Below are 25680 nucleotides of genomic sequence, written 5' to 3'. Positions count from 1 at the left end.
TCTGACCCATAAACTCAAGAATGACGGTAAAATCCATGCTGTTTCAGAAAATAATATATTGTGTTATGGACCACGAGATGACAGCACTTGTTCATTGCATGCCGCTTAAAATTGGTGATAGTCTTTGACCAGTTATTTCTGATTGGTTACCAGTGGAGATTGAACTGCCCATTCGGTCTCCAAAAGTTAGATAGGACTGAAACAGCCTCGCCAACTCCCTATAGGAGAATTAAAGAGGTGTTAACTTATTTTTTGTACATCTTCTTTGATTATTGAGACAACAGACTTTCCCACTGATCGATAGTTCCTAATTAAGTTCATAAAACTTTATTCTTCTAGGTAGTGGAAGAAACAGATGTTTATTATTTCTCAGCCTAAGCTATCAGATATACATGTATTGATTATTTCGAAATACTTCACAAAATCGTGCCTCTCAGATCGCGTCTTACTTAAAACAGAGAGATAAAAAAATAATAATAAAGTAAATATCAAAAAAATTATGTTATGAACTTGTTTATGTTATGCTCATATTGTGAATGCTATTGGTACTTTGTTCTATTTTTTCACGTGTTCTCTTGGTGTTCCGTGGTTATAAACACTCCTTTCCAATTTAGAGAGTCGTTGTTTACATTTTTGCTCTGAAGCTGTGTAATCTGCCAATAGGCGAGAAAATCGAAGTTGGAGACCATCTAATTCTGCTTCAAGTCTATCACACTTGTCTTTTAGGTTTTCTATTTCTATTTCTGCTTTCCGTACAGCCTCTTCATCCAACAGACCATCTTTTATAAGGATCTGGCGTCCACGTTCAATAAGTAGCTTTTGAGCTTCTGGATATTCAGCAAGCACAAGCCATAAATCATCTTTCGATAAGCAGAAAAGATCTGAATAGCCCATACTTCTAACATTAGCTGTCCTCCGGTTTCCTGTCTTTATACCAGAAATGTTAAGAATGCTTAGTTCTCCAAATACGCTGCTCTCATTCAGCGTGGTAAATACAGTCTTTCCATCGTCAGCAACGACACTTAATTTGCCCTTTTTTACAATATACATTTCCTTTCCGACATCTCCCTTTCGGCAGATGTAGTCTCCTGGACTATAAACTTGTAGTTTCAACTTAAGAACCAGTTGGGTCAATAGACCAGGTTCACAGTCCTGAAACAGTTGCACTCTCCTCAGAGTGTCTAAATGAACATGAATAGCAATTTCAGCTTTCAATTTATCGGGCAACATAGCGGTCACCGTATCTTCATCAAGTGATTTTTTGTTTATCCACAAGTATTCGAACCATTTGATCACTCTGATTTCTAATTCCTTGGTAACTTTTCGAAATTCTAAATACTGTTTTACGCTGTCCATTCTGTGTTGAAATTCTGCTTGTTCGGCATTCATGCTGGTAATCATACTACCTACGTTACCAACGATTGTAGCAAAAATCAACACTCCAATCAAAAAGTCAAAAACAACAAAAACGTATTCGATGTCTCTTTCAGGCACTGGTACTTCTCCTATAGTGGTCAGGGTTAAAGTAGACCAGTAGAAACTATATATGTATTGGTGAGTAAATGTAGAGAATCGGGGATCACTGACATTCTTATATACCCACGAATCTGTTCCCATACCGATAGCGTAACTCATAGCGAAATAGAAGCAGGCATTCCAATGAATGATTACTAGGATGTAGAATATAAGTTTAGCTATTCGGAAACCATATGGAAGGCTCGTTCTTGCTTCTGTTCGATGAAAAAATTCGGTCATTCGATGGAAACGAAGCAGTCGGTTCATTCTCACTATGACCGAGCATGGCACTTTTTGATCGCACGTGGTTCCCATGAAAAGATATATAAGATCTGTTGGAAGCATACTCAGAATATCTAGTTTGAAATGAATTGACCGAGTATAATTCTTGAGCAGCATCCTCATATCTCGCACAAGAAGTCCTTGATCTAGATAACCTGGAATGAAAAATAAATAAATAAAGATTTAAAAAATGTATAATTCAGTTTAATGATAATTATTAACATTTAAATTTTTATTATTTTATTATTGGCATGTTATAATTAAAAGAGTTTGTTGTAACGTTAAAGGATGATTTTCTCCCTATCGAATTTTGAAAAAAAAAATGTAGCATTTAATTTCAACATTTGATTGTAGAATTCGCACTATTTCAGGCAAAACATGGCTTTTAAGGTTTAGAATCGCATGGTAGCTGTTATGTGCCATACATTCTTGCATCTCAACTCATCGATGGAAATAGACACAGGTTTTGGTGACAGCTAATGATGGAAACTAGTTACTTAGGACCAGTGGTGAGCTATGAAAATTTTAACAAATGGCATCGTCGAGAAAAAAAAAAAAAAAAAATTCGATAGGGAAAAAATCATCCTTTAACGTTATAACAAATTCCTTTAATGTTAGCTCTTTTAAAAATTCCAAATTGAGAAGTCGGTTTAAAAAGCCCTTATATTTATCGTTCGATGCAAAATGCTTGCATAAAGCTGAGTAATTTCTCCACAAAATAAGAGTCATTAGTAAACTGCAAGCTGCCCATCGTGGTCCAAACACACACAGCCGATCTTTAAAATGTCGATACCAAGGTCTTTTGCAATCGTATTTAATTCTCGTTGATTTTTTTGGTAATTGATGATAAAAAGCATAATTTATCCATAAATATTTCAAAATGATTTATTTCTTTAATGTTTTTTTATCGAAGCGTCTAATGCTAAGTGAAAACGATGAGTGCAGTGCCCAATCATAACGTTGGGAAATTTTTGTAGAAGTTTGATTGCAATACCTGATTTAGTTCCTAACATTACACTAGCTCCATCAGAACAAAATGCAATGAAATGATTTTTTAAATAGTTATCAGAAAATTCATATGAATTTAAAGTAGCATGTACACATTCCACGGTGGTATTTTCTAGTTCTACAAGATTATTAAACAAGAAGGGCTCGCAAAATTGAGAAAAATTTAACAAAGGGCGAGCCGCTTATAGCTCATCACTGCTTAGGACTATTTTATAACATAAGGATGCAATGGATATCACGAATAGGGTTTCCATATTTAAATTTTGAAGTTGTTAGTAGCATTCATGTGGAAGATTTCTAGAAAATGTAAAAAAAGTTTCCTCCTGTTAAGGCAGATAAAAGACTGCCACAATCTTTTATACTTCTCTGGAATTTATAGCATCTATTGTCAGTGCGGGATCCAGTATTTTGGAAATGTAGGACGACTTTATTTACATGAACCAAAAGCGTATGCCGTGGAAAACGATCACTTCATCAGATGGATGAAATCAAAGTTATTAAATTTCCAACCAGAGGCCGTTCTTGGTAACTAGGAGTACCCCCATAACTCATATTATTTTCTAAAGTAGTATATATTCTGCTTTGATTTATTTTAATTTGCGAAGTTACACTATAGCTTTTCTATTTTGCAGTAACAAGGATAAAAAAAAAATATTACTGAAAATATGCAACAGCTCAACAAATCTCTTATGAAATATTATTGTAGATTTAAGCAAAAAAAAAAAAAAAAAGTATTCATTGATTTTTAGCCCTGTTTTGGCTGGCCGAGCCAATAGTGCTTCTGCTTTTCAACAAACAGTTTGTTTGTGTTTTTGCATCTCTATACGTGGTAGATAAATTTCAATGCCAGGGCGAGACAACGGTCTTGCTTATGGGAGGCTAAAGTAGATAAAGTGAAGTTCTGGATTATTTAAGCTTTAACTCACCTACATGTAGTAATAATCTATAATAAGATTACAAATTTCGTCAGTGGGATTTATGTCACAATAAAAAATGTTTCAGTGAGAATATGGATAATTTAACAATATTGTAGCTTTTCTAAGGATCCCTGTGTAGCTCAGGTTACAACTTTATTAATACATACATAGGAATAAACGAATTTTTGAAGATGAGACCTAAAGCTGCATACACCAAACTCACGCGCACAGTTATACCCCTACCACAACACCGGGAGATTGAAAGAGGCATATTAAGACTATCAAACGCACTTAAAAAAGCTTTCAGTCTGCCCATAAGCCCCAAATTAAAAACCTTCTACTACAAAGTACACCACGCTTGTTTGCCCACAAAAATATGGTGCACATCGAAAGGGATCCCGCTTCAAGGCCACGCCACATGTCAGTTTTGCCCCCAACCAGAAACACTTTATCACTTAATGATGTATTGCCCACACACCTCCCGAATATGGAACACCGTTCAAACACTCATAAAACACAAAGAACCCATAACAGAAAACACATCATTCTGGTTAAACGAAGGTACCATTAACACAACTAAAGCAATCATCATCATGACAACCATGTACTCGATATGGACATAGCGATGCGACAAAATTTATGGAAGGGAAACAGGACCAGACATACTCAGGAAAATAAACAACATATTAAAAGACACAATCACAGATACCATAAACAGAAACAAAATAACCAAAGACCAATGGCAGCAAATGAGTCTCATCTCAGAATTCGAAGAACAACTACAGATCATAGAAATAAAAGACCCACCATAAATACAAAACTTAAAACAAAACCATACAAAACTTGTTGTAGAACGCGAAGAAATAAAATAAATATACATAAGCAAAAGAAACACATAGAATATACTTTCTCATTAAGCTGTATAACCACCTGTATATTAATTGCTTTATACTATAATTGGTTGTAGCCTTGTATATAATAATGGTCAATTATGGAGATTGTAGTTTAGTTTTATGTTTCAAAAATGTCAATGACAATATATATAATGGAAGAGCTTGACCACATTTTAATGATGTATGATATGTAAAGTAATTATATGTATTTGTTTAAATATGATATATGTAAATAGCACTTAAAGTTCTACGATAAGTTCATAATGTATGAACCAAACCTTTATATTTTAAAAACAAACATTACACAGGTTTATTAGAGAAGAAATTATTCATGAAGTGCTTCCTAACACGACAAAAAAAATATAGCACAAACCCAAGAAGGAAGACGTAATATACTACCAGCAAACAGTTAAATGTAACTACATATAGAAACAAATAGGATTTATGAAATAGTAATCAAAATGTTAATATAAGTGCTTAAGATAAAATTACAACAATAATTCAGATAGAGTGATAGAATGTATGACACACTAAATTTAAAAAAAAAAAAAAATCAAAAGCTCAGATGAAGCATAAGACTATAGGAAACAGAAAGCACTGAGCAGATTATCATGCAAAAAAAAAATAAAAAAATAGACTGTATAAACACAGATAATATACACAATGTGAAACAATAAAGAAATGTCAAAGAAAAATGCCAATTAGAATGAGAATACTAATTAATACTAATTAGAATGAGAATACTAATGAGAATATAGCATGTATATAATTGTAAATAGATGAAAAATACGATGTATGAAATAGTAATTTAAATGTTAATATGAGTGATTAAGATAGAATGATATCAATGCATGACACATTGAAGAGGAAAAAAAAATGTTCAGATGAAGTATAAGGACTTTAGGAAACGCAAGGCACTGAGCAGATTATCATGTAAAAAAAGATTGTATGAACACAGATAATAGACACAATGTGAAAAAAAAAAACTATAAAGAAATGTCAAAGAAAAAATGCCAATTAAAATGAGCATACTATGTACAAAATGTATTTAATTGTAAATAGATGTATATATATTTATTCCTATTCAGATTGCACATAGATGCTTTGTTGTTAATAAAATATATGTGTAGCTCAGTGGTGTGTGCGTCCATCGCGATAGGTACCTGCAGAAAGAATATTGTAAGTTTGATTCTATCGCCGACTAAAGAAACTTTTTCTAAGCCTTTCTTCGACCGGTTAACTTCGACGAGTTAGTCGATCTCTGGCACAAGCAGTCGATTTTTTTTTTCTTTCCCAAAACTAGGGCTTTTTATCCCGCAAATTCAAGAAAAGCGACAGTAGAACCTACACTATTTCAGACAATAAATATAATGTTAGGATTAGGGACTACGAGATGGCGGCACTTGTCAGCCACCTCTCTTCACCGGACGTCGTTCATAATTAGTCTCTGGCTATCTATCTCCGATTGGCTACCAGTGGAGATTGAAACTTACCCCTCAGTTTCTAAAAGTTAGACAGAGCTAAAATGGCCTCGCCTGCTCCCTATAGGGGAATAAAAAGATGTTAGCAGATTTTTTATAGCTATTTTATTTTGATGACTGGCTGTCTCTCTTTCACTGGTGCGTAATCCAACATGAAAAATTCAACGATATTTACATATACATTTGCTGTCTCAATATTTCCTAATTCTGTTGTTATTATTATTATTATTATTATTATTATTATTATTATTATTATTATTATTATTATTATTAAATTGAGTACTTACATGGAATCACATAACTCTTGCGCAGGAGACTCATCATTGCTCATAGACGATTAGCGTCGCTGTCATATTTCTCAACTCTTCTGATAACAATATTTCAAGAATTTAGAAGGATGCCATTAGAGTTTTTTGTAGAGCCCTCATTATTTTCCGAGCCTTCTAACCACACATAGCTTACAACATGATATTTACGCTGATGATTGTTATATTTTTCTTTACATTCATTCATTATCAGTGCATCATGCCTAACTTCTTCTATCATCATATTCTATTCACTTCCTCTTCATGAGAAAAATTTTCTGAGAGAATCAGCCAGAGATTAAATGACCGAGGAACCACTTTCGCAGATCGTTGGAAGTTATCATTTTACTGTAATTTTATTCTAGGTTGTAGATGAGTTTCATAATACTACAGCGAGACCATCACGATAGAGAGTTGACGTCTTGAAAAAGTTCCAATGTTGATCTTTGAAGCAGAAAACTTTTTAATTTTCTGTACTATGATACTATAGACTAACAGCCCGAAAGTATTTGGTGGGGGAGGGGGAGGAAAGATAAAATAAGGTTTAGTTTATTCATATTAAAAAATAATAAATAAAATTAGCAGAGACTAATGATGTCTGTCAGTGTTGTTTTTGACATTTAAGAATTTCCTCTCCTAAAATCTTGGTGAACAAGAAAATGCCAAAAACAACACAGACAGACATTATTAGTCTCTGCTAATTTTATTTATTATTTTTTAATTTGTACATTTGAGGATAAATCAAATGAGATTACATACGAATCACAAATCATGTGTATACAAAACTGAACATGTTTAACGTAAGCAAATCATTTCATGATAATTCGATTTTACTAGCAATTTGTACTTACCTGTGTGTGACTGGAGCAAAATATCTATCAGATATATGAAATCACATAAATAGTCAAAGAAGTACCATGCTCTAGGACAAAGATTCTGTAGCTCCCAGAAGACACTGCGTCCTATTATCATAATAATATTATACAGAACTGCACTGCTGATCACACCTAGCCATTGATAATGAGCAGTGCCGGAGGGATCCAGGACAAACCTTACGCATCTGTGAAAAGAAAACAAGATGGAGTGCATAAAATATTAATTTACCACTTAATTTTCTAAAATAATTAGAATCAAAGGTATATAATTTAGTACCATAACTGGCCAATTTGGCGCCACGATACCCAAGCATGTCGTCTAATTGAAGAATTCATGCTAGTTTTTATTTAATAAAATTGTTCATTCAAAAACAACGCATTAATACCCAAAATAACATCAACAAACATTTTTTCTGTATTCTAATTTGTATAAATTATTGCTCCCCAGACTTTGCTGGATTCGAGATGAAGGACCTCAGTTTACACAGCACCGATGTCACATAAAAGAAGATTTACTTTCATCAATTTATTTTTATCGATCTAGCACACTCAGTTCTCGTTAAATGGATTAGCACTAATCCAAAATATACCTTCAAAATGCCTTACACGTTTACAGCTCCTCTCATTGCGTATCATCATGTTTGGCTGGAAAGACATGGGTTCGAATTCATCACAGGAATCGGGCAATCCTCATTAAGGGATTTTCAACCAAACGTGAGTTAGCCGAAATGAAAAAAAAAAAAAAAAAAAAAAAAAAAAACGAGCTTTTCATCTCCCAAAACAAGCAAACCAGCCACTTAACGTACATAATCCACTGGCTTTGTAGCCTTAGTTGATTGGTGATGTTCCTAAATATTAATTTTGGAATATAATCAAGATTAGTAAAATTATTCTATAATTACTAGAATGGGCATTTTTAAAATAATATTTCACTTATCGGAAAGTCATTTTCTGTGTAAAGAGTATGAAGATAAAATAAAAAATGATGCTTATTATAATCGTGTCGAATTAACTTCAGTTTTTACAGAGATTATGAATATTTTTTTTCTGAATGTAGTTGTTGTGACCTAATGTAGGGTTGAATGAAAAGAATGCATAAGTCTCTCTCTCTCTCTCTCTCTCTCTCTCTCTCTCTCTCTCTCTCTCTCTCTATATATATATATATATATATATATATATATATAGAGAGAGAGAGAGAGAGAGAGAGAGAGAGAGAGAGAGAGAGAGAGAGAGAGAGAGAGAGAGAGGGAGAGACTTATTTAGGACACTTAAATAAGCATTTATTTAAGTGTCCCAACAGAACGAGCAAAAAAAAAAAAAAAGTCTAATTTAACCCTTATAATATTTATATTGCGCCTTTGTAGAGCTTCTGCCAGATATGATAATTCCTGTAGGATATCAATCATTAATGCTAGATCTTTTAAAAATTCCAAATTGAGAAGTCGGTTTAAGAAGCCCCTATATTTATCGTTCGATGCAAAATGCTTTCATAAAGCTGGGTAATTTCTCCACACAGCAATAGCCGTCGTAAACTGCAAACTGGCCATCGTGGTCTAAACACACAGCCGATCTTTAAAATTTCGATACCAAGGCTTTTGCAATCGTATTTAATTCTCGTTGATTATTTGGTGATTGATGATAAAAAGCATAATTTATCCGTAAATATTTCAAAATTATTTATTTCTTTAATGTTTTTTATCGAATCATCTAATGCTAAGTGTAAACGATGAGCGGAATGCCAAATCATAACGTTGGGAAATTTTTGTAGAAGTTTGATTGCAACACCTGATTTGTTTCCTAACATTACACTAGCTCCATCAGAACAAAATGCAATGAAATTATTTTTTATATAGTTATCAGTTTATATAGTTATTTTAAATAGTTATAACTATATATAAATATAGCTATATTTATATAGAAAATCCATATGAATTTAAAGATAATAGCATGTATACATTCCACGGTGGTATTGTCTAGTTCTACAAGATTATTAAACAAGAACAAGGGGCTCCAAAATTTGAGAAAAAGTTAACAAAGGGGTCGCGCGAGCCCCTGCGTGCCCTCTATAGTTCACCACTGCTTACATATGATACATATGAATGAATAAACTTCCCTTATATATTATTTTGAAATACGTTATTAGTGCATTGCACCGTATTTAGTGCTACGGTAAAACTTTTACTTATATACAGTATATATTTACATTCATTTTACTTTTCATACATTTTTATATTAATAAATATAAATCATCTTCTCTATGCAGATGATACTCTATGATTGCTGAGAGAGAGAGAGAGAGAGAGAGAGAGAGAGAGAGAGAGGGAGGGAGAGAGAGAGAGAGAGACTTGAAAGATTTAGAGTAAATAAATACAGATGGGAAAAAATGGCATTACATTAAATTCCAAAAAATAATAAAGTTATGATATAAGCAGAGCAAAATATATATCGGAGTTAAAAAGCAAAGTAGACAACCAAATTATAGAACAAATCAAGCATTACACTTATACAAAAGAGAGATTAGGAGAAGAATAGAAGTTGTAGAATTAACTTTTAACGGAATGAGGATTATACTAACGCCAAAAAAAAAAATAAATTACATTAAGAATGATTAAATGCTTTGTTTAGTGTACCCCCCCCCCCCTGGAGCAGGAATATGTACAATAAACAAGGGAAACTAGAATTATGCATTCGAGATGTGGACGTACAAAAGAGAATTGACGATTGCATGGATCCAGAAGAAAATTAAGTTTCGGAGGTGACGGGTACTAAACTGGAATTAATAAGGAACATATAAAAAACAAAAATATAACATATTGTAAGTCATGAAAGTCTTCAGAAAGGTTATTAGAGGGAAGAAATAAAGGCAAGCGAATGAAGACAGCGACACACATAGTTCAGAAACAAAGGATTGACTGGGCTTGAATTATGAGAACAAGAGATCAACCCAAGACAGAAATGGCTGGAGATCCATAATAGCCAACCTCCTGATTGGAGATGATACTTGACAGAAAGCACAATAAATTTATGCTCAATAAACTATGTTATAATACTTGATTTGTTGTTCTTATTCCAAAAACATTCGCACTATGAATTTTTTTTTTAAAAAAATCAGTATTTTTTTTTTTTTTTAGTTTTCTTTTTATATCGGTTTAATTTTCAAATTTTTCATGCTAACAAAGAAAGTGCTGGCATTTATTTCTTTACAAAAAAGTGCAAACTAAACGACACGAAGGAACTCTACCTGTAGCAACAAGAATCACTGTTACCATCTTGACCTTCGGATTCCTGGCTTAAAGCAAATTTCTCAAGAAATGAATCTGGTCTGCCATTTGACTGTATGTTTTTTCTCTTATTCATCCATCGGTAGATGAACTAAAAAATAAATAGATAAAAAGAGAAATCACTGTATGAAACAAATCGATTTCTGTAAAATAACTGTTGCCATTTCTGAAATTACGTTTTAAGTACTGAAGGCAAATAACACGAAAATTCATAGGAACGAAAGAAAACTAGATTATTATTTGCTGTGTGCTACGGTTATTGGAGGGGCACGAGATTGGCCAGAGGAAGAAAAAAAATAGAATTTGTCGGTCTTTTTTAATGAAAAAGACCAGCAAATTTCAATATATTGCCGATTTCTGCCGGATGTCGAAATATGAAATAAAAGTCTGTATATGTGTATTGTCTGTCCATGTTTTGTGTGTGTATATCAGTTATTCCTATTTGCGAATGAATTTTGTAACAATAAGTGTTCAAGATCGAAAATTGGTGCAATCATTGTTGTTTTATTGGTTCGCTTGTAGAAGAAAATTGTTCGTTTTGATATCCTTAGTGTCCGTCTGGAGTGCTCATTATATGTCTTCTTAGAAAGTGTCCTCTGTCACGCAACTTCGTAATCTAGCCTTAAACAGCAATCGGAAGAAATAGCATACGCGTATCAATCACGCAATGATTTTGAAATCTCTCTTGGAACAGCTTGACTTCTATTCACTAATCTTTCTCATTTCCTAACTTATAGAAAAGTTCCTAATTCAATGACTATCGGCTGAGATCACTCGCAACTTGACATTCGTAGTATTAATGACCTTTATATGGCCTTTATTGCCTTTAGCGAATTTAAAGTCAATTTTCTAGGTGCAGAATAGAGAGACAGAGAGAGAGAGAGAGATTTCAAAACAAACGGAAGTCGTATGATAGCCTTTACGAGCAGTTCAATTTAAATGAATAAAAATGAATTCAAATTCTTTTAATTTTTAAAAAGAAAATTGATTTGGCTGGTTGAAATCTCAATTAATTTATAATTTATAATGAAGTTATAACGTACTTTTATAGAAAAGACCTGGGTAAGGCATTTGGCTACATGAAGTAAATATCAGGATAATAAACAGGATGTGGATTAGGCAGTTTTAAGCTTCCATAAAGTATCGCTCTGAGGTAGTCGCCTCTTACTCAGTTACTTTTGTTATTATACACTTTTGAAGTGTTTTTTATTTATTTATCATGTTATTTATTTAAAAATGATATGTAAAAAGTTTAGTCATATTTTTCTGTAAAATTCCATTTTTCTACTTAATTAATACTTATTTACAGTGTAATTTAAATATTGTCTTTAATTATTAATTAATTATCAATAAAATGAAATGATTATTGAAATATAATACTGAATTTATGTGATTTTTTTAAGTTTTCGGCTACTTCAAACATCGCAACGAATGATTTATTTCTGAATTGAGGATTGCGAGGAAAAATTTAGTGACATTTGTTGAAGTGCAAGAATCAGATTCATACAACCCTTTAGTTTTAGTACTGTAGCCATTCAAGATACCTTTTTGTGTCCTAAGAAATCTAATTTTGGCACCCATCCATTCATAAACAATGCATTGCATGCGAAAGTAAAACGAATTTTTTATTACTTTAATAAGTTCTAATTGGATGCATTTTAAATAATAATAATCGGCTAACGCCTTTTATTCTCTTATAGGGAGTAAGTGAGGCCTTTTAACCCTCTCTAGATTTTGAAACCTGAGTGGGCAGTTAAATCACCACCAGTATCCAATCAGAGATAGATGACTATTACTAATTGTAAGGGGCCATCGATGAAGAGACAGGCAACCAAGTACTGCCATCTCTTGATACCTAACCCTAACAGGACATGTTACTGTCTGAAATAATGTGGGTTCTACTATTTTCTTGAGTTTATGGGACGAAAAACCGGAGTTTTTGGGATAAAAAAAATCCTTGCCAGAGATCGACTAACCCGAAAACCGGTTGAAAAAAGGCTTACAAAACGTTCCTGAACTCGGCGACTAGACTTGAACTTAAGTCTATCTTTGGGCAGTCTAGAGCAAAGGATGCAAGCGTCACTTCCACTCAGCTATATAGGCCTATGCATTTTATTAATGGAAAAATAAATATTTTCAGTCCCCTCGACATTTATTGATAAAAGAATGAATAAGAATATGTAGGGTTTTTTTAGCTTTTGAATGGGCCAAATTATGCATCAATCTGTACGACTAACACCGCTCAATTTGTCCCTATTTAAAGATCTGAAAACAGTTCTAATGAGAGGAGAAAGATGGTCTTCCTGAGCCATTTTCCTGACTGGTCATTCATTGAGTGTCGTGCAGAATGGCTTCCTCGCATCAGGTTTCTTTAACAATGCTGAAATCCCACAGAGATTTGTATTCTCTACATGTTCTTCTTCCTATAAATCAATGACCTTCTCTCTCTAACTTATCCATGATTTGCTGATGACAATGCTTCCCATTCCTCTTCTTCATGAACCCAAATAATTCAATCTTCAAGATCTTTCATAACCAATATGTTAAACACTGATCTCTTCACCATTCTCAAGTGGAGTGAAAAAATCTCATGATTAATGCAAAATACATTCCGGTCTTATTATGGAGAAGAAAAATCCTACTTCACTTCCTCTTATTTTTGATTATGTTCTGATTTCCATTCAAGATCAGTTTTTGCTTCTTGGACTGATTTTCACATTGAGCTCATCCTCGCATGAATATACCACATCCATAGCTTCCGAAAAACATGGTAATCCTTTTCGAATGGTACTCTTTTTTAAAAACACTATTTCTTGCCTGCTCAAATTCTGACACTTTATAAATCTCAAAGGCCACAGACCTTAGAGTATTGTTCTCACATTTGGGTAGTACACCCAAATCCTTTCTAAGAATTCTCAATTGTTATATGCAGAAGAGGAAAATTCGCCTAATAGGTGACCCCGACTCCCTTCATGACTCCCTCCATTCGCTTTTCCATAGACACTGTTTTTGCGTTATGCCTTTTTTTATAAGTACTTTTATTGGTGTTTCCCTACTTCTTTCTTCATTCCATGTATTAATGTTTTTTCCATACCATTTTTTTCCATACCATTTCCTAAATGAATATAAACGCCATCTTTTATAGACACTTGTTCATATAGATCCCTTCTTTATCCTTAACCACCTGTCCACACACATACAGCACGATTCGGTTATTGGGTTTGTGACCTCTCGTGTGAGATCAATATAAAAAAATAGGATTTATGAACAACCTGCAGCCTGCCTTATGCTATTAATAAAAATAAAAATAAAATTTAAAAAAAAAAAACACGTAATATCCGAAACAAAATATTCTAGTAACAAAATATTGCTGTAAGATATATTATCTTACAGCAATATAAGTTGTAACGTGAAAGATTTGTTTGTCTCTGATTAATAAAAAGATTTTTTTTTTTTTTTAATTCCTTGTTTGAAGGAACGTCGTTTCAAGTAAAGTACCAACCATGATGTTTTGGACAGACGGATTGGCAGATAAAATTGCATCTTTATAAACAATCAAACCGGAAATACGTTTTCGAACACGATCGTTTCCTTCGAGACATAAACAGAATCATTGTATACACTTGCTGAAAGGGTTAAGATATCTCAAGGGAATATCGGTTCTCACGAGCAAATTATGGCTTCACCGCACAAATTTTGTCTTTACTTGTTTATAGGGGGGGGGATACTGAAACGTCTTAATGTTTAAGTGAAAGAAGCGTCTTGAAGTTTAGTTACTTTATTTAAAAATAATAATAAACAAATAAAAAACGAATATCAGTATTACAGAAATGCTTGATTGGACTCAGTGTTGACAATAAAGTTCGCTTTTTTAAAAAATATGGGGGGGGGAGAGAATCTGCCTTCAGTTTATAAAGTTTTCATAAAAGTTTGCGAACTACTTACTCTTAATCTGTTTGCAACCTCGTGAACAAGTTTCTGAGGTCGCTGGTCTTCCTTTGCAGAAGTCTGTTCGATGCGAATAATCTCCGAACAAGCGCTGCTTCTCGTGGAACAATTCGCAGAACTAGAATGAGCACTCTTCATTTTCATTGGAGGAACTATTAAGTACGATTATTTTAATTTGCTTTTCTTGCAGTGAATTACTTCCTCTTAAGAAAGTACTTTTGTCTCTTACTAATTCCATGATTACATTTTGAATGCAAGTTTTTTAAATTATTTTTTGCTGTTTACTTTGCTATTGTCTCTAATTGGATATTTAGTGCTTCTGTTATCAAAGTTCCGTCATCTAAAATTGAAAACAGATATCAGTAAATCACAACAAGAATGTCATCTTTCATGAATATTCATATTAAGATATACTATGATATACTTAAATATTAAGGAGGTAGTAAATACTGAGAAAGCTCTATTACGCAGAAGTCAGAAAATGTAATAAAAGGATTATCGATCCGTATTTTTTATTTCTTTATTTATTTATTCTAATGTTGATGCTGTTCACTTGAGCTTGGTTAATCAATCTACAGTAAGTTAGATCAGGGATGGACATATAGTTGGGAAAAGAAAAACTTGTTCACTTTTGATTTGAAGATACTATATGTGGATTGTATTCCTGGGTAAACACATCAGAGAAGAGACTGCTCCAGAATAGAAATAAAGCATAAGAAATGAATGATATAGAGAAGGAGGTGAAACTTGTACTGAGAGTTTTGAGTTGAACTACTGTGTGAAAGGGGGGCGGGTGTTTTGTGGCAACTGCAGGCGTTTCAATGGATTTAGTAGAGAGTAGAGGAATCATGGATGCTGTGAGAGAACATTGTGGAACCTCGGAATTAGTTGTATAGTGAGAAGATAAGGAACCATCCAACCTCACAGTCCATCGGATACTGATAAATTCGAGCATCCGTGTGTTCTTTCCCTTCTCTTAAATATTATGTAAGAGAATTTTCGGTCAACGAACCTGTATCATAACCATTTTCATCGAATATTCATGATTAAAAAGATAACAGAATAACATTTTAAAAAGTATACATAAAAATTATTGTAACAGTTGATTTTCTAGTTTTTATTATTATTATTCTGTTCTCTTTTAATGGTTATGATACAAGTTCGTGACCGAAAATTCTGTTTATTATATATATATATATATATATATATATATATATATATATATATATATATATATATATATATATATATATATATATATATATATATATATATATATATATATATATATAGTTATTTTTGTTTTTATTACTTAATGCAAGAACATCTTCAAATTTGCTATATAACTTCTCCATCGAGTAATACGTATTTTGAATAGCCTTAAAACTCAAGGATCACGGGTCACCCGATTCAAAAACGAAATCCCGGAATTTTTTTTAGAGGGAATAAAAAAAAAGACTTTCCACTCTCTGGTGTAATTTCTCTCTCACACAAAGAAAGAAAAAAGTTATATGCTTTAGCCTACTTTTCTAGTAGGGAATCACGTCAACGGTAGAGTGATAAATTTTATAAATAAATATACTCAGAAAACATAACGTTTGGGAAAGAAGAATATATGGATTCTGGAATGATATTAATAATTTTTGACTTCGTTATTTTTTTGCATCATATTTTTTGAGGAGGGGGGGGTATCCCTGTTTCTGCATGACATCTGCATTCTCATAATCCTTTACGATTGTTATACTGGTTCTTCTTAGAAAATTTCGATTTCATTTGGATGTATTAATTGGGTAAGAACAGTGTATGTATTGTCCTTCTTAGAAGAACAATACATACACTGTCTTAGTTGACAGAGCAGTTCGTAGGTTCGAATTCCACTGCGGGAATGGATGTTTGTAATCTTTAGGTGATAGGTGATTTGAATTACCTGTGTGCAACTATCAAGCTGTTTATTGGAGGTCTGAAGTGGCTTGAAACAATTAAATGATTGGTCTCTGGATTAGAATTACCGAATCCTTAACCTATCCAATGCAAAAGTGTTCAGATTTACTTATTATGGATCTCTTCATTGGATTAGAAATAAATGAGTATGCAAGATAGAAATCAATGGCTGAGTTCTGAGGTAAATTAACAGATAACTTCATTATCCAAAACATATTAAAAAGAAGATATAAAAAGAACGTATCATCATTAATACTCGATAAATATGTTACCAGAGATAATTTAAGAAGGGACTGCATCCAAAGCAGCAGAAAAAAATTGAAAGAAAACCAATAGCTTAAATGGGCTGATGCAATCGGAATTTTTTCGAAATATTTGGCTATTGTTCTTCCCAACACGAAAAGTACTGAGATTTTTTAGTTAAATAAGAAAAAAAAAGGAACCTATTATCTATATACTTTTCGTTGTAATTAAAAATTCAACTAAATGTTATTTTTGAAAATGGAATTAAATGATATTAATAAATCAGATCCATTTCAACTTCCTCAAGAAAAACAAACAAACAACAAAAAAAAACGTGTCATAAAATCTTAATTGTGTCGGACGATTATGATACAGTATACATCAACTGGCACATCATAATTTGATAACAATTAATATCGGCTATCGGTTATAATAGATGAACGCAATCTAATCAGTATACCAAAGTTCCACTAACTTCGGTATACGGTGAACTTCGACCATCAAAAGAAGAATCTCAAATACTTTTAGTTGACTAGTGGCGCTCGGTTAACTTATTGTGTTATATTCTTTTATGTACTTTTGTTTTCTGGACAATGACAGAAGGTGTCCATTATTCCTAAGGGCGGATATAAGCGCGGAAATGAAAGCGTTGTTATTTATTATTATTTATTATTATTATTATTATTGATTGTTTTGCTGTCCATTTTGCTTTCTCCATCTCATCATTACAACGAGATTTTGCACAGATAGGTTTCGTCTGCTTGTACTAACTGAATTTTTTCCACCGTCTTCACTATTTAATCCTTAATTTATATACAATAGCACTAACTACCATTAACACACAACAAAATGTCATATACTACTCATCAATCGTATTTTTTGTCTGTAAATCGTATGAGTTCTCTATCCAATTTGCCTATATGAAGAGTGAAAAACCCCAGTTTTCGAAAGAAGATTCGAAAGTTTTCGAATCGAGGAATTCAGCAAGTTTGAGTACCTGGGATCCATTATTAATGTGAAGAAGACGTCAGAAGAAGGTTAGGAATGGCTAAAACAATCAGAGACCTGTCTAAAATCTGGAAGGATGGATCTATCTTATAGATGTGAGACTTGGAACCTAAAGACAGTGCCGTAACGAGAGCGTGGCGAAAGAGGCGCCCGCCACGGGCGCAACTTGGTTTGGGGCGCAAAACGTAAAAAATAAAAATAAAAAAATAGATATAAAAGTCCGTTATTTTATAATGTATTTTTAAATTTCGGCAATACGCAGCTTTAGACACACAAATTCTGCAACACACTGCAACTCATTTTGATGGGGTTAATAGTAAGTATTTTGCATTTAGTAAAATTTAACTTGTTACATTTAAATTTTTCAAAATTTTTGTCATTTTTGGGTTGGGGGGGTCGCAAGTTAGACACTTGCCACAGGTGCTTCATACCCTCGTTACTGTACTGCCTAAAGAAGTCAGATAAGAAACGGATATCTGCTTTTGAGATGTGGTGTTACAGAAGGCTGTTGAGGATATCATATACTGAAAGGCATACAAATGAATGGGTGTTAGAAAAGATCAGTAGAACTTAAATATAAAGAGCCAACAAGCTTCATTTCGGCGATATAAACATTAATTAAATTAAAAACAATGTGGGATCTAATATCCCCCTTAATTTAATTAATGATCAGTAGAACTTTCAGATTCCTTAAGAATATTGACAGAAGAAAGTTAAAATATTTTGGACACATAGAAAGAAGGTAAAGTTTCTGGAAAAAGAGGAAAGGGTTGGCCATCAATGAGACAAATGAATGTGTGTGTGTGTGTGTGTGTGTGTGTGTGTGTGTGTGTGTGTGTGTGTGTGTGTGTGTGTGTGTGTGTGTGTGTGTGTGTGTGTGTGTGTGTGTGTGTGTGTGTGTGTGTGTGTGTGTGCGTGCGTGCGTGCGTGCGTGCGTGCGTGCGTGCGTGCGTGCGTGTGTGTGTGTGTGTGTGTGTGTGTGTGTGTGTGTGTGTGTGTGTGTGTGGAGTGACTGATCATCAGAGAGTTTAGGCCGCCAGAAAAGCATACAAAGCATACAACAACAAAACTACATGGCGAGGCCTGGTGTGGCACATCCGTATGGAACATCGGAGTGACCATACGGCATTTGTAGATGCCCAGTGAACTATAGACAGATATTCGAAAGAAGAAAAACCTTACTACTCTCTATATTAGATGATTGGCTAACTTACCTTCTACTGACAAAGCCCACATAAAGATTCATCTGGTCATCAGGACGAGAATCGAACTCAAGTCTTTTCCATCTAAAAAAATATAACGTTCTATCGTTCTTTCAGTTGTGTTGTGGAGGAGCATCCGCTAAAAATACTAGAAATGTTCAATCCTGCCGTGGGTGCAGATGTAGAAGCAATGGAAAGTGCTCTATAGTTTATTCCACTAAGTCCTTGTAAATCATCCCTCGATATAGTTTTAGTCAAAAACTTTGAGAAAAAGTCTTCGTATCTATAAACCTCAACGATAGAATTTTATACCAAATGAATGGTGCAATGTGAGTTTTTCTGTAATATAATAAACTGTTTTGGTATAGTTGACATTTATGTTTTATTTATATATTTATTTTTATTGTGACAAGATGGTGTAAAGATAGCAGAAGGAAAGAAATTCATTCAGTTCTGCTTATATACCGACATAAACAGCAGAAAGCATAAGTTATTGTTCAGGCAAAATATAAAAATAAATAATATATTTATTGAACTACACTAGTGTAGAGAACGTTTGAAAGTTTTCCTTCACTATATTAGTTTCCTTTACTATGCCGTTTATATTTATATTTTATTTTATTTTATTCTATTGTTAATTGTTAATGAATTTTTGAAACAGCATAGACCATTTATGTTTTCCTGGTATGTTTTTTTAATCCATAAAACTGTTAACAAATCAGACATAATGCGAGACTTTCAAAATAGTGCGTAATAATAATATTTTTTAAAAAATCTGAATTTTAAAACTGAAATATACCTCAGTATATTCGTTAGTACATCTAAAATATACGTTAGTATATTTCAGATGTTTTAAATTTTATTTTTATGTTGCACAGAAACCAATAATGCAAACATAGTCAAATTTTGGTTTTCATTCCTAGAACAGAAATGCGGTAACAAAAACTGCTTGTTTCATGGAACTTTCACCTGAGGCGAGTTTGGAATACGGAACAAAAATCGCCTGTCGTGAAATAGTTGCATTTTTTAGTTACGGATCTTGCAAGGAATGTGTGCATATCTCCCCCTCCATAAAATGATTACCTATAAAATGCGCATGCTAGGGTAGAAAAGTATAAAGAACAAATAGTAGTAGTAATCAATAACGAATCTAACACTCGTTCAACTACGCATTGAAATCCTTTATTTCAAATACACGACATTTATTCAGGCGAACACTGGTGTCGAATTCATCTACTGCACTAGTTGAAGCGATTGCTCGGTCCTTAATTCAGTTATTATTATTAAAAAAAAAAATTATTATTTTATGTATATATTTATTTATTGATCACTTTTTAACTCTTAGTTCTTGAAGAGATTAATTATTTCATAATTTTACTTCTCAAATTTCAGTTAATATAATAAACTGAAGTTTTTTTTTCTTTAAAAACTATTCAGTGACACATTTGTTTAATCTGATGTATCAATTTAAGGAGATTATTATTATTATTATTATTATTATTATTATTATTATTATTATTATTATTATTATTATTATTATTATTTGCTAAAATAAAAAAACAAAAGTCTTCAGTTCGGCAATGCAAAATTATATAAGTAAAGTGGATATTAGATCCAGCATTATTTTTAAGCCAAATGTAAAAACTATGAAAGTTTCGTAAAAAAAAATAAAAATAAAAATAAAATTGACCAGAGAGCTTACGGAAATGCCCTCACCGGCATTCACGAGTTGCCTTAGTGCGGACCACTTAGAAAACATAGGTAGCACCCAAAAATAATGCTGGATCTAATATCCACTTTACTTATATAATTTTGCATCGCAGAACTGACGCCTTTGGGCTCTTTATTTTAGTAAATGCTTTTACGCACCGACCGAGCGTTCGCTTACGAGAAATACACCTCTCTGACATTTCAAGTTCCTTAGTACTGAAGGAGAGTTTTTGCTCCCTTAAGGTTTTTTCCTGGTCTCTGAGGAGAACCAACCAGTTCGAAATAGCTATTAGGCCAGTAAAACATTATCAAATGCACTAATTGAAATGCAGCTATGTTTTCTAAGTGGTCCGCGTAAGACAACTCGTGAATGCCGGAGAATGTATTGCTGAATACTGAATGAATGTTGACCAAGCTCTCTGGTCAACTTATTTTTACGAAATTTTCATAGTTTCTACATTCGGCTTTGAAATAATGCTGGATCTAGTTATCCACTTTACTTATATTATTATTATTATTATTATTATTATTATTATGAGATAAGGTAAAGCTTTAAGCTAGAGTATTATTATTACAGCACTTTAAATCCGCGACTCATCCTTAGGATGTTCATCTTACATACGTCATTAATTATTATCACCATTACAATAACTGGCCCAAGGCTACCAGTTAGTTTAATAACGTATCCGGGGAAGCGTTAGTAGATTTATTTATTTACTTAAAATAACAGCAATAACATTCATGTGCGACCCATGCAACTCACGTAATGCCCATCATGCATAAACTCATTCAATGGTGTTGCACAAACCACTTTATCGTCCTCCCCGGCAACATAGACTGTTTAGTAAGTATTCAGATCACTTCATGTGAAATTAGTATATATGTCACGTTAATTTTGACAACATCTTGTAGTTTTGATAAAAATCCTTTCTTTTGGTAACAGTTGCATGTTCTGTAAAAGTATAAAATATAAATTTGGACAAATGTGTGAGTTTATGTTGTTGGCATAAACTCACAGACTGGTATCCTAATGGAAGTCCGATAATGATGATGATAACCACAATATTAAGCTGGTGAGGCCGAGGGCAATTTTGGGTAAACATTTCTGACCAGTTTACTTTGCCATCTCTGCTATCCTCTTCTGCCTAGCATACGTAAATCTACTTTGCCATTCTTCTCAAATCGCCCGCGAAAAACACATTGCTTTTGGGTGTTAATAATATTAGCGTAGTGGCAAGTAAGTCTTTGAGGCTTACTTGTTAATTGAGGAAAAATTGGAACATCAATAAATTTAAAATGACTACTGCTCTTTCCTAAATCGTTCCAATATCAAAATACCTCCTGCATTCATTCCCTGCAAAACTAAAAAAAATCCGAAAGGAGATTTTAGTTTTTATAAAAAAGTTTTAGATTTCATAACAAATTAGATATTTTGACTGACAATTGGCTTTAATTCGATTAATACAATCTTTGCGAAATTATATAAAGCGAATTTAAGTGTTTTTCTGTTTTTAGCAATTCTGTTATCACAACAATTATTGTATTTAACTCAATAAACAAGTTACAAAGTGGATTATAATGAAATATAGCTATAATATTAATTTCTTTTGCCCACAGAGGTTCAAAATATGTTTTCATTCTATAGTATTCTACAAGCATTACACTGACTTTTGAACAATCCACTAATAAAAAGAATCATCCAATTCTTTAATGGCTTGCAGTTACAGAAGAATATCACTTTTCTCATTTAATAATAGACGTTAAAATAGTTTGAATGAAATATTTCATCCATATTCGTACGATTCCTAATTCCCCTCAAGAGAAGCTCAAGGTAATACGGAATCATAAATGAGATCTCCTTTACCTAATATCATACTAACCTCTAAGTATCTGAAGTCATTTTATTCATCCACAAAAGTTGAATATCCATAACTTGACTATTTGTATTTTTTATTTAAATTAATAATGAATTATTATTTTGCCGAGACAATTAATTACTGTTTTATTCACTAGGGAGAGATATCGCCTTTGTTTCCTCGACCACCAACCCCTTTCTACCTAGGATATATCGATAAGTAACTTGATGATATACTTACTCCGTGTCAATAAGGGCAGCAAAGCCAAGCTAACCACCGTCATTACACGTTGTAATTTCGATCAGCTGAAGGTTTCCAGAAAATGAGCCGGCAGAGCTTCTTCTTCTTGAAAGACATCTTGACGTGCAGCTAGCTAACACGCAAAGTTCGATTCTCACCTATGAAAAAAAAAAAAGAAAATACATTACGGAAGGTTAACGATTATTCATCGAGCTCTTTTCACTTTGACAGGTAACTGCGTTACTCAGCGTCTTTTCGATCTGCTCAACTAGACACCACGTGGTACCGTGCAAGAAAGAACGAGAAAATAAACCATGAGATGCACCTGTTTCTGTTACTTGATATGAGATATGGCTATAAAGTAAGTCTAGAAAGTCTTATGGTTCTTGACATTACTAAGAGATCTTTTCATCAAAACAGAGAGGATCCAGGAGTAAAAGTTACCTCATCGACTTCATGTGTTCTCCCTTTAAGATCGTTTTTTTTTTTCTTTTCTGAAAATTTGATTCCTATTGTAGCTATATTAGAAGTTTAAAATTCGAACAGCATTTATACAAATGTAATGTCTTTATTTGTTGATATACAATATCTGATCAAAAATAACAGAAACCGAATTTTGTGTATGGAAATCAAAACGCACATCCAAGTTACTTTCAAATATCTACTTCTTGAGGGGGGGGGGGGAAGGGCACTCTTCTTCCTGAATTCGGCATCGTTTCACAATTTTTCCATGTAAACATGTAGGGATATACAAACTTTGAAATGTGGCCATCCAAGTTTATTTGCAGCCAAAGTTATTTTTATACCTTAGAAATCTTGCCGTATGGTTGACTAGAAGAAGAAAGCCATAATATCATCAATACACTAGATTGTTGCATGAATCAATAAAACTTATATATTTTTGTATATATACACAGAAATTCCTAAATAACTGATCATCAATTTAAGTGAGAAAATAAAGATTTCATTGCCCTTAATGGAGTATTTAATGAATTATTTGTTCGAAAGTAATCTTTCTTGTCACATTCTTGTTATAGAAGTATTTTAAGTACATCTGCAATCAAAATACAAGGACTGACCCATGGCAGAATTTTCTGTACGGAAATTAAATTCCATACAAGTTACTTTGAATTACCGGTATATCCTCCTCCTCTTTCAGAGTGTACTATTTTCCTTATTGAACTCAGTGATCCTTCTATGGTTCAAGACATTTCTGATAAATTTGTGTGGAAATGGCCCACCAACTGCTTGGTCTTATTCAGCCATATATTCGCGAGATGTCTTGAACGTCCCTTGTGGTTTCCTCCACTTAATGATGAAGGAAAATAGAAGCATTTTCACAGCCTACAACTACAGAAAAGTTCACGAATAAGGTGAAAGATAATCCCGAGAGAAGTAACAACAACAATTTCATTCAAGCAATATTTCAAGTCAATCCCACCAATATTTCTTATAGTTAAACTGTTGCTCTGCTTCATCAAGATTTACAATAACTTATAATAATATCACTGATAATATTCCATTGATAGTTTTTGATTTCCTTCTCAAATTATATATTTCATGTTTTGCTTGCAACATTATACCTAGATCATCCTCATTATCAACTCAATTAAATTCATAATCTCCCAGTTACATCGGTAAATTACATAAACTTTCAGCAGTTGGATGAAGGGGTGAGATGCTCACATACTCTGTGACGGTATGTCTGGGTGAAGAAGCCTGGATATACCTCTTTGGAGAAGAGGTAAACAGGGACGCATCTCTCCCCTCAAATCAGTGATTGAACTGGAAAGCATGGAGTTGGACAGTAGGTTAGTATGTTAGATAAGGGATTGGCTGTCTGATAGGTATCAGACAGCGAAGTTGTGTATGGAGAAGCGATATTCCAGAAGAGGATAGTTACTATTGATGTGTAATGTACCCCAAGGGTCTCTTTTGGTGACGTTGCTGTTTAACTTCTATGTTAATGATATCGGGATGGGTCTGAATGGTGATATTCAGTTGTATGCAGATGGTGCAAAGTTGGGGAGAACAATTAGAAATGAAGTCGATGTCGTGGCTTTGCAAGAAAACTTGAATACGCTGACTAAATGGGTAAGTCATTGGGATTATCAGTTCAATGTTGCAAAGCGAAAAGTTTTAAAATTTGGGAAGCGAAGATGGAATGTAGAGCATACAATAAGTGGCATCATCTTGGAGAAAGTGGTGGAGATGAGGGATCTGTGAGTGATTGTGGATAAGGGCCTAAATTTTTGGGGACTCATTGCTAGAATCGTGAAGACAAGACAACGGATTATGGAAATAATGTGGAGGACACTAGTGTGTAGAAGTTAGAATGTTCTGGTTCCACTATATAAGGCTTTGATTAGGCCGCACATGGACTACTGTGCACAGATTTGATCACCTGGTTTTCAAAAGGATGAGGAGATACTGGAAAAGGCAGAGACAATTGACTAGTAAGGCGGTTTCTAGTTTCTGGAATGTTGAATATGGACACAGATTGAGGAAATGTAAATTGTAGGGAGTAGTGAATAGGAAGAGGAGACATGTATACAGTGAGTGTATACACTCATATACACTGAGACATATATTGTAAGTTATTAAGGGTTGTTGTCAAATTAATATCGATGATTATTTTATTTGCCGAAATGAAGCTTATTAGCTCTTTATACTTAAGTAATATCGATGATGTTTTTGTGGAAGCTATATAAGGAAGGGGGGGTGATGAGGAGCAGATTTTGCATGGAGAGTGGCATGCATTGCCTGAGAGTGTTGTGAAGGTGGAGACAGTGACAGAGGTACAGACAAATCGGCCCTTCAGAACACACGCAATTTACAGACAAAAAATACTAGTTGTGGTGGTGGGCGGTAGATGGCGCTGATGGAGATGATTGGTAGAGGTTCGGTATAGTGGTGGAGACAGTTGTATAATAGGTGCCCTCCCGCGATGATGAGTCTTCGGACTCCTTGGAGGT

The 25680-nt window shown here is 33.4% G+C and overlaps 1 protein-coding gene across 1 annotated transcript; it reads right to left on the bottom strand.

Moving 5' to 3' along the window:
• Nucleotides 1-555: 555 nt before the first annotated feature.
• LOC150100154 (cyclic nucleotide-gated cation channel subunit A-like) lies at nt 556-14643 on the bottom strand. Its single transcript, XM_090402603.1, has 4 exons — nt 14503-14643; nt 10518-10648; nt 7253-7461; nt 556-1952 (listed from the first exon to the last, which is right to left on the bottom strand). The coding sequence occupies exons 1-4, from the start codon at nt 14641-14643 to the stop codon at nt 556-558; spliced, it is 1878 nt and encodes a 625-aa protein (XP_090258729.1).
• Nucleotides 14644-25680: the final 11037 nt, after the last annotated feature.

The sequence above is a fragment of the Typopeltis vanoorti genome, chromosome 13 (assembly GCF_054136105.1).
Source record: "Typopeltis vanoorti isolate ZY-2024b chromosome 13, IOZ_Tvanoo_1.0, whole genome shotgun sequence".
NCBI lineage: Eukaryota > Metazoa > Arthropoda > Arachnida > Uropygi > Thelyphonidae > Typopeltis > Typopeltis vanoorti.
The sequence above is the reverse complement of the archived record's forward strand: the minus strand, read 5'-3'. Positions and strand labels throughout refer to the sequence as shown.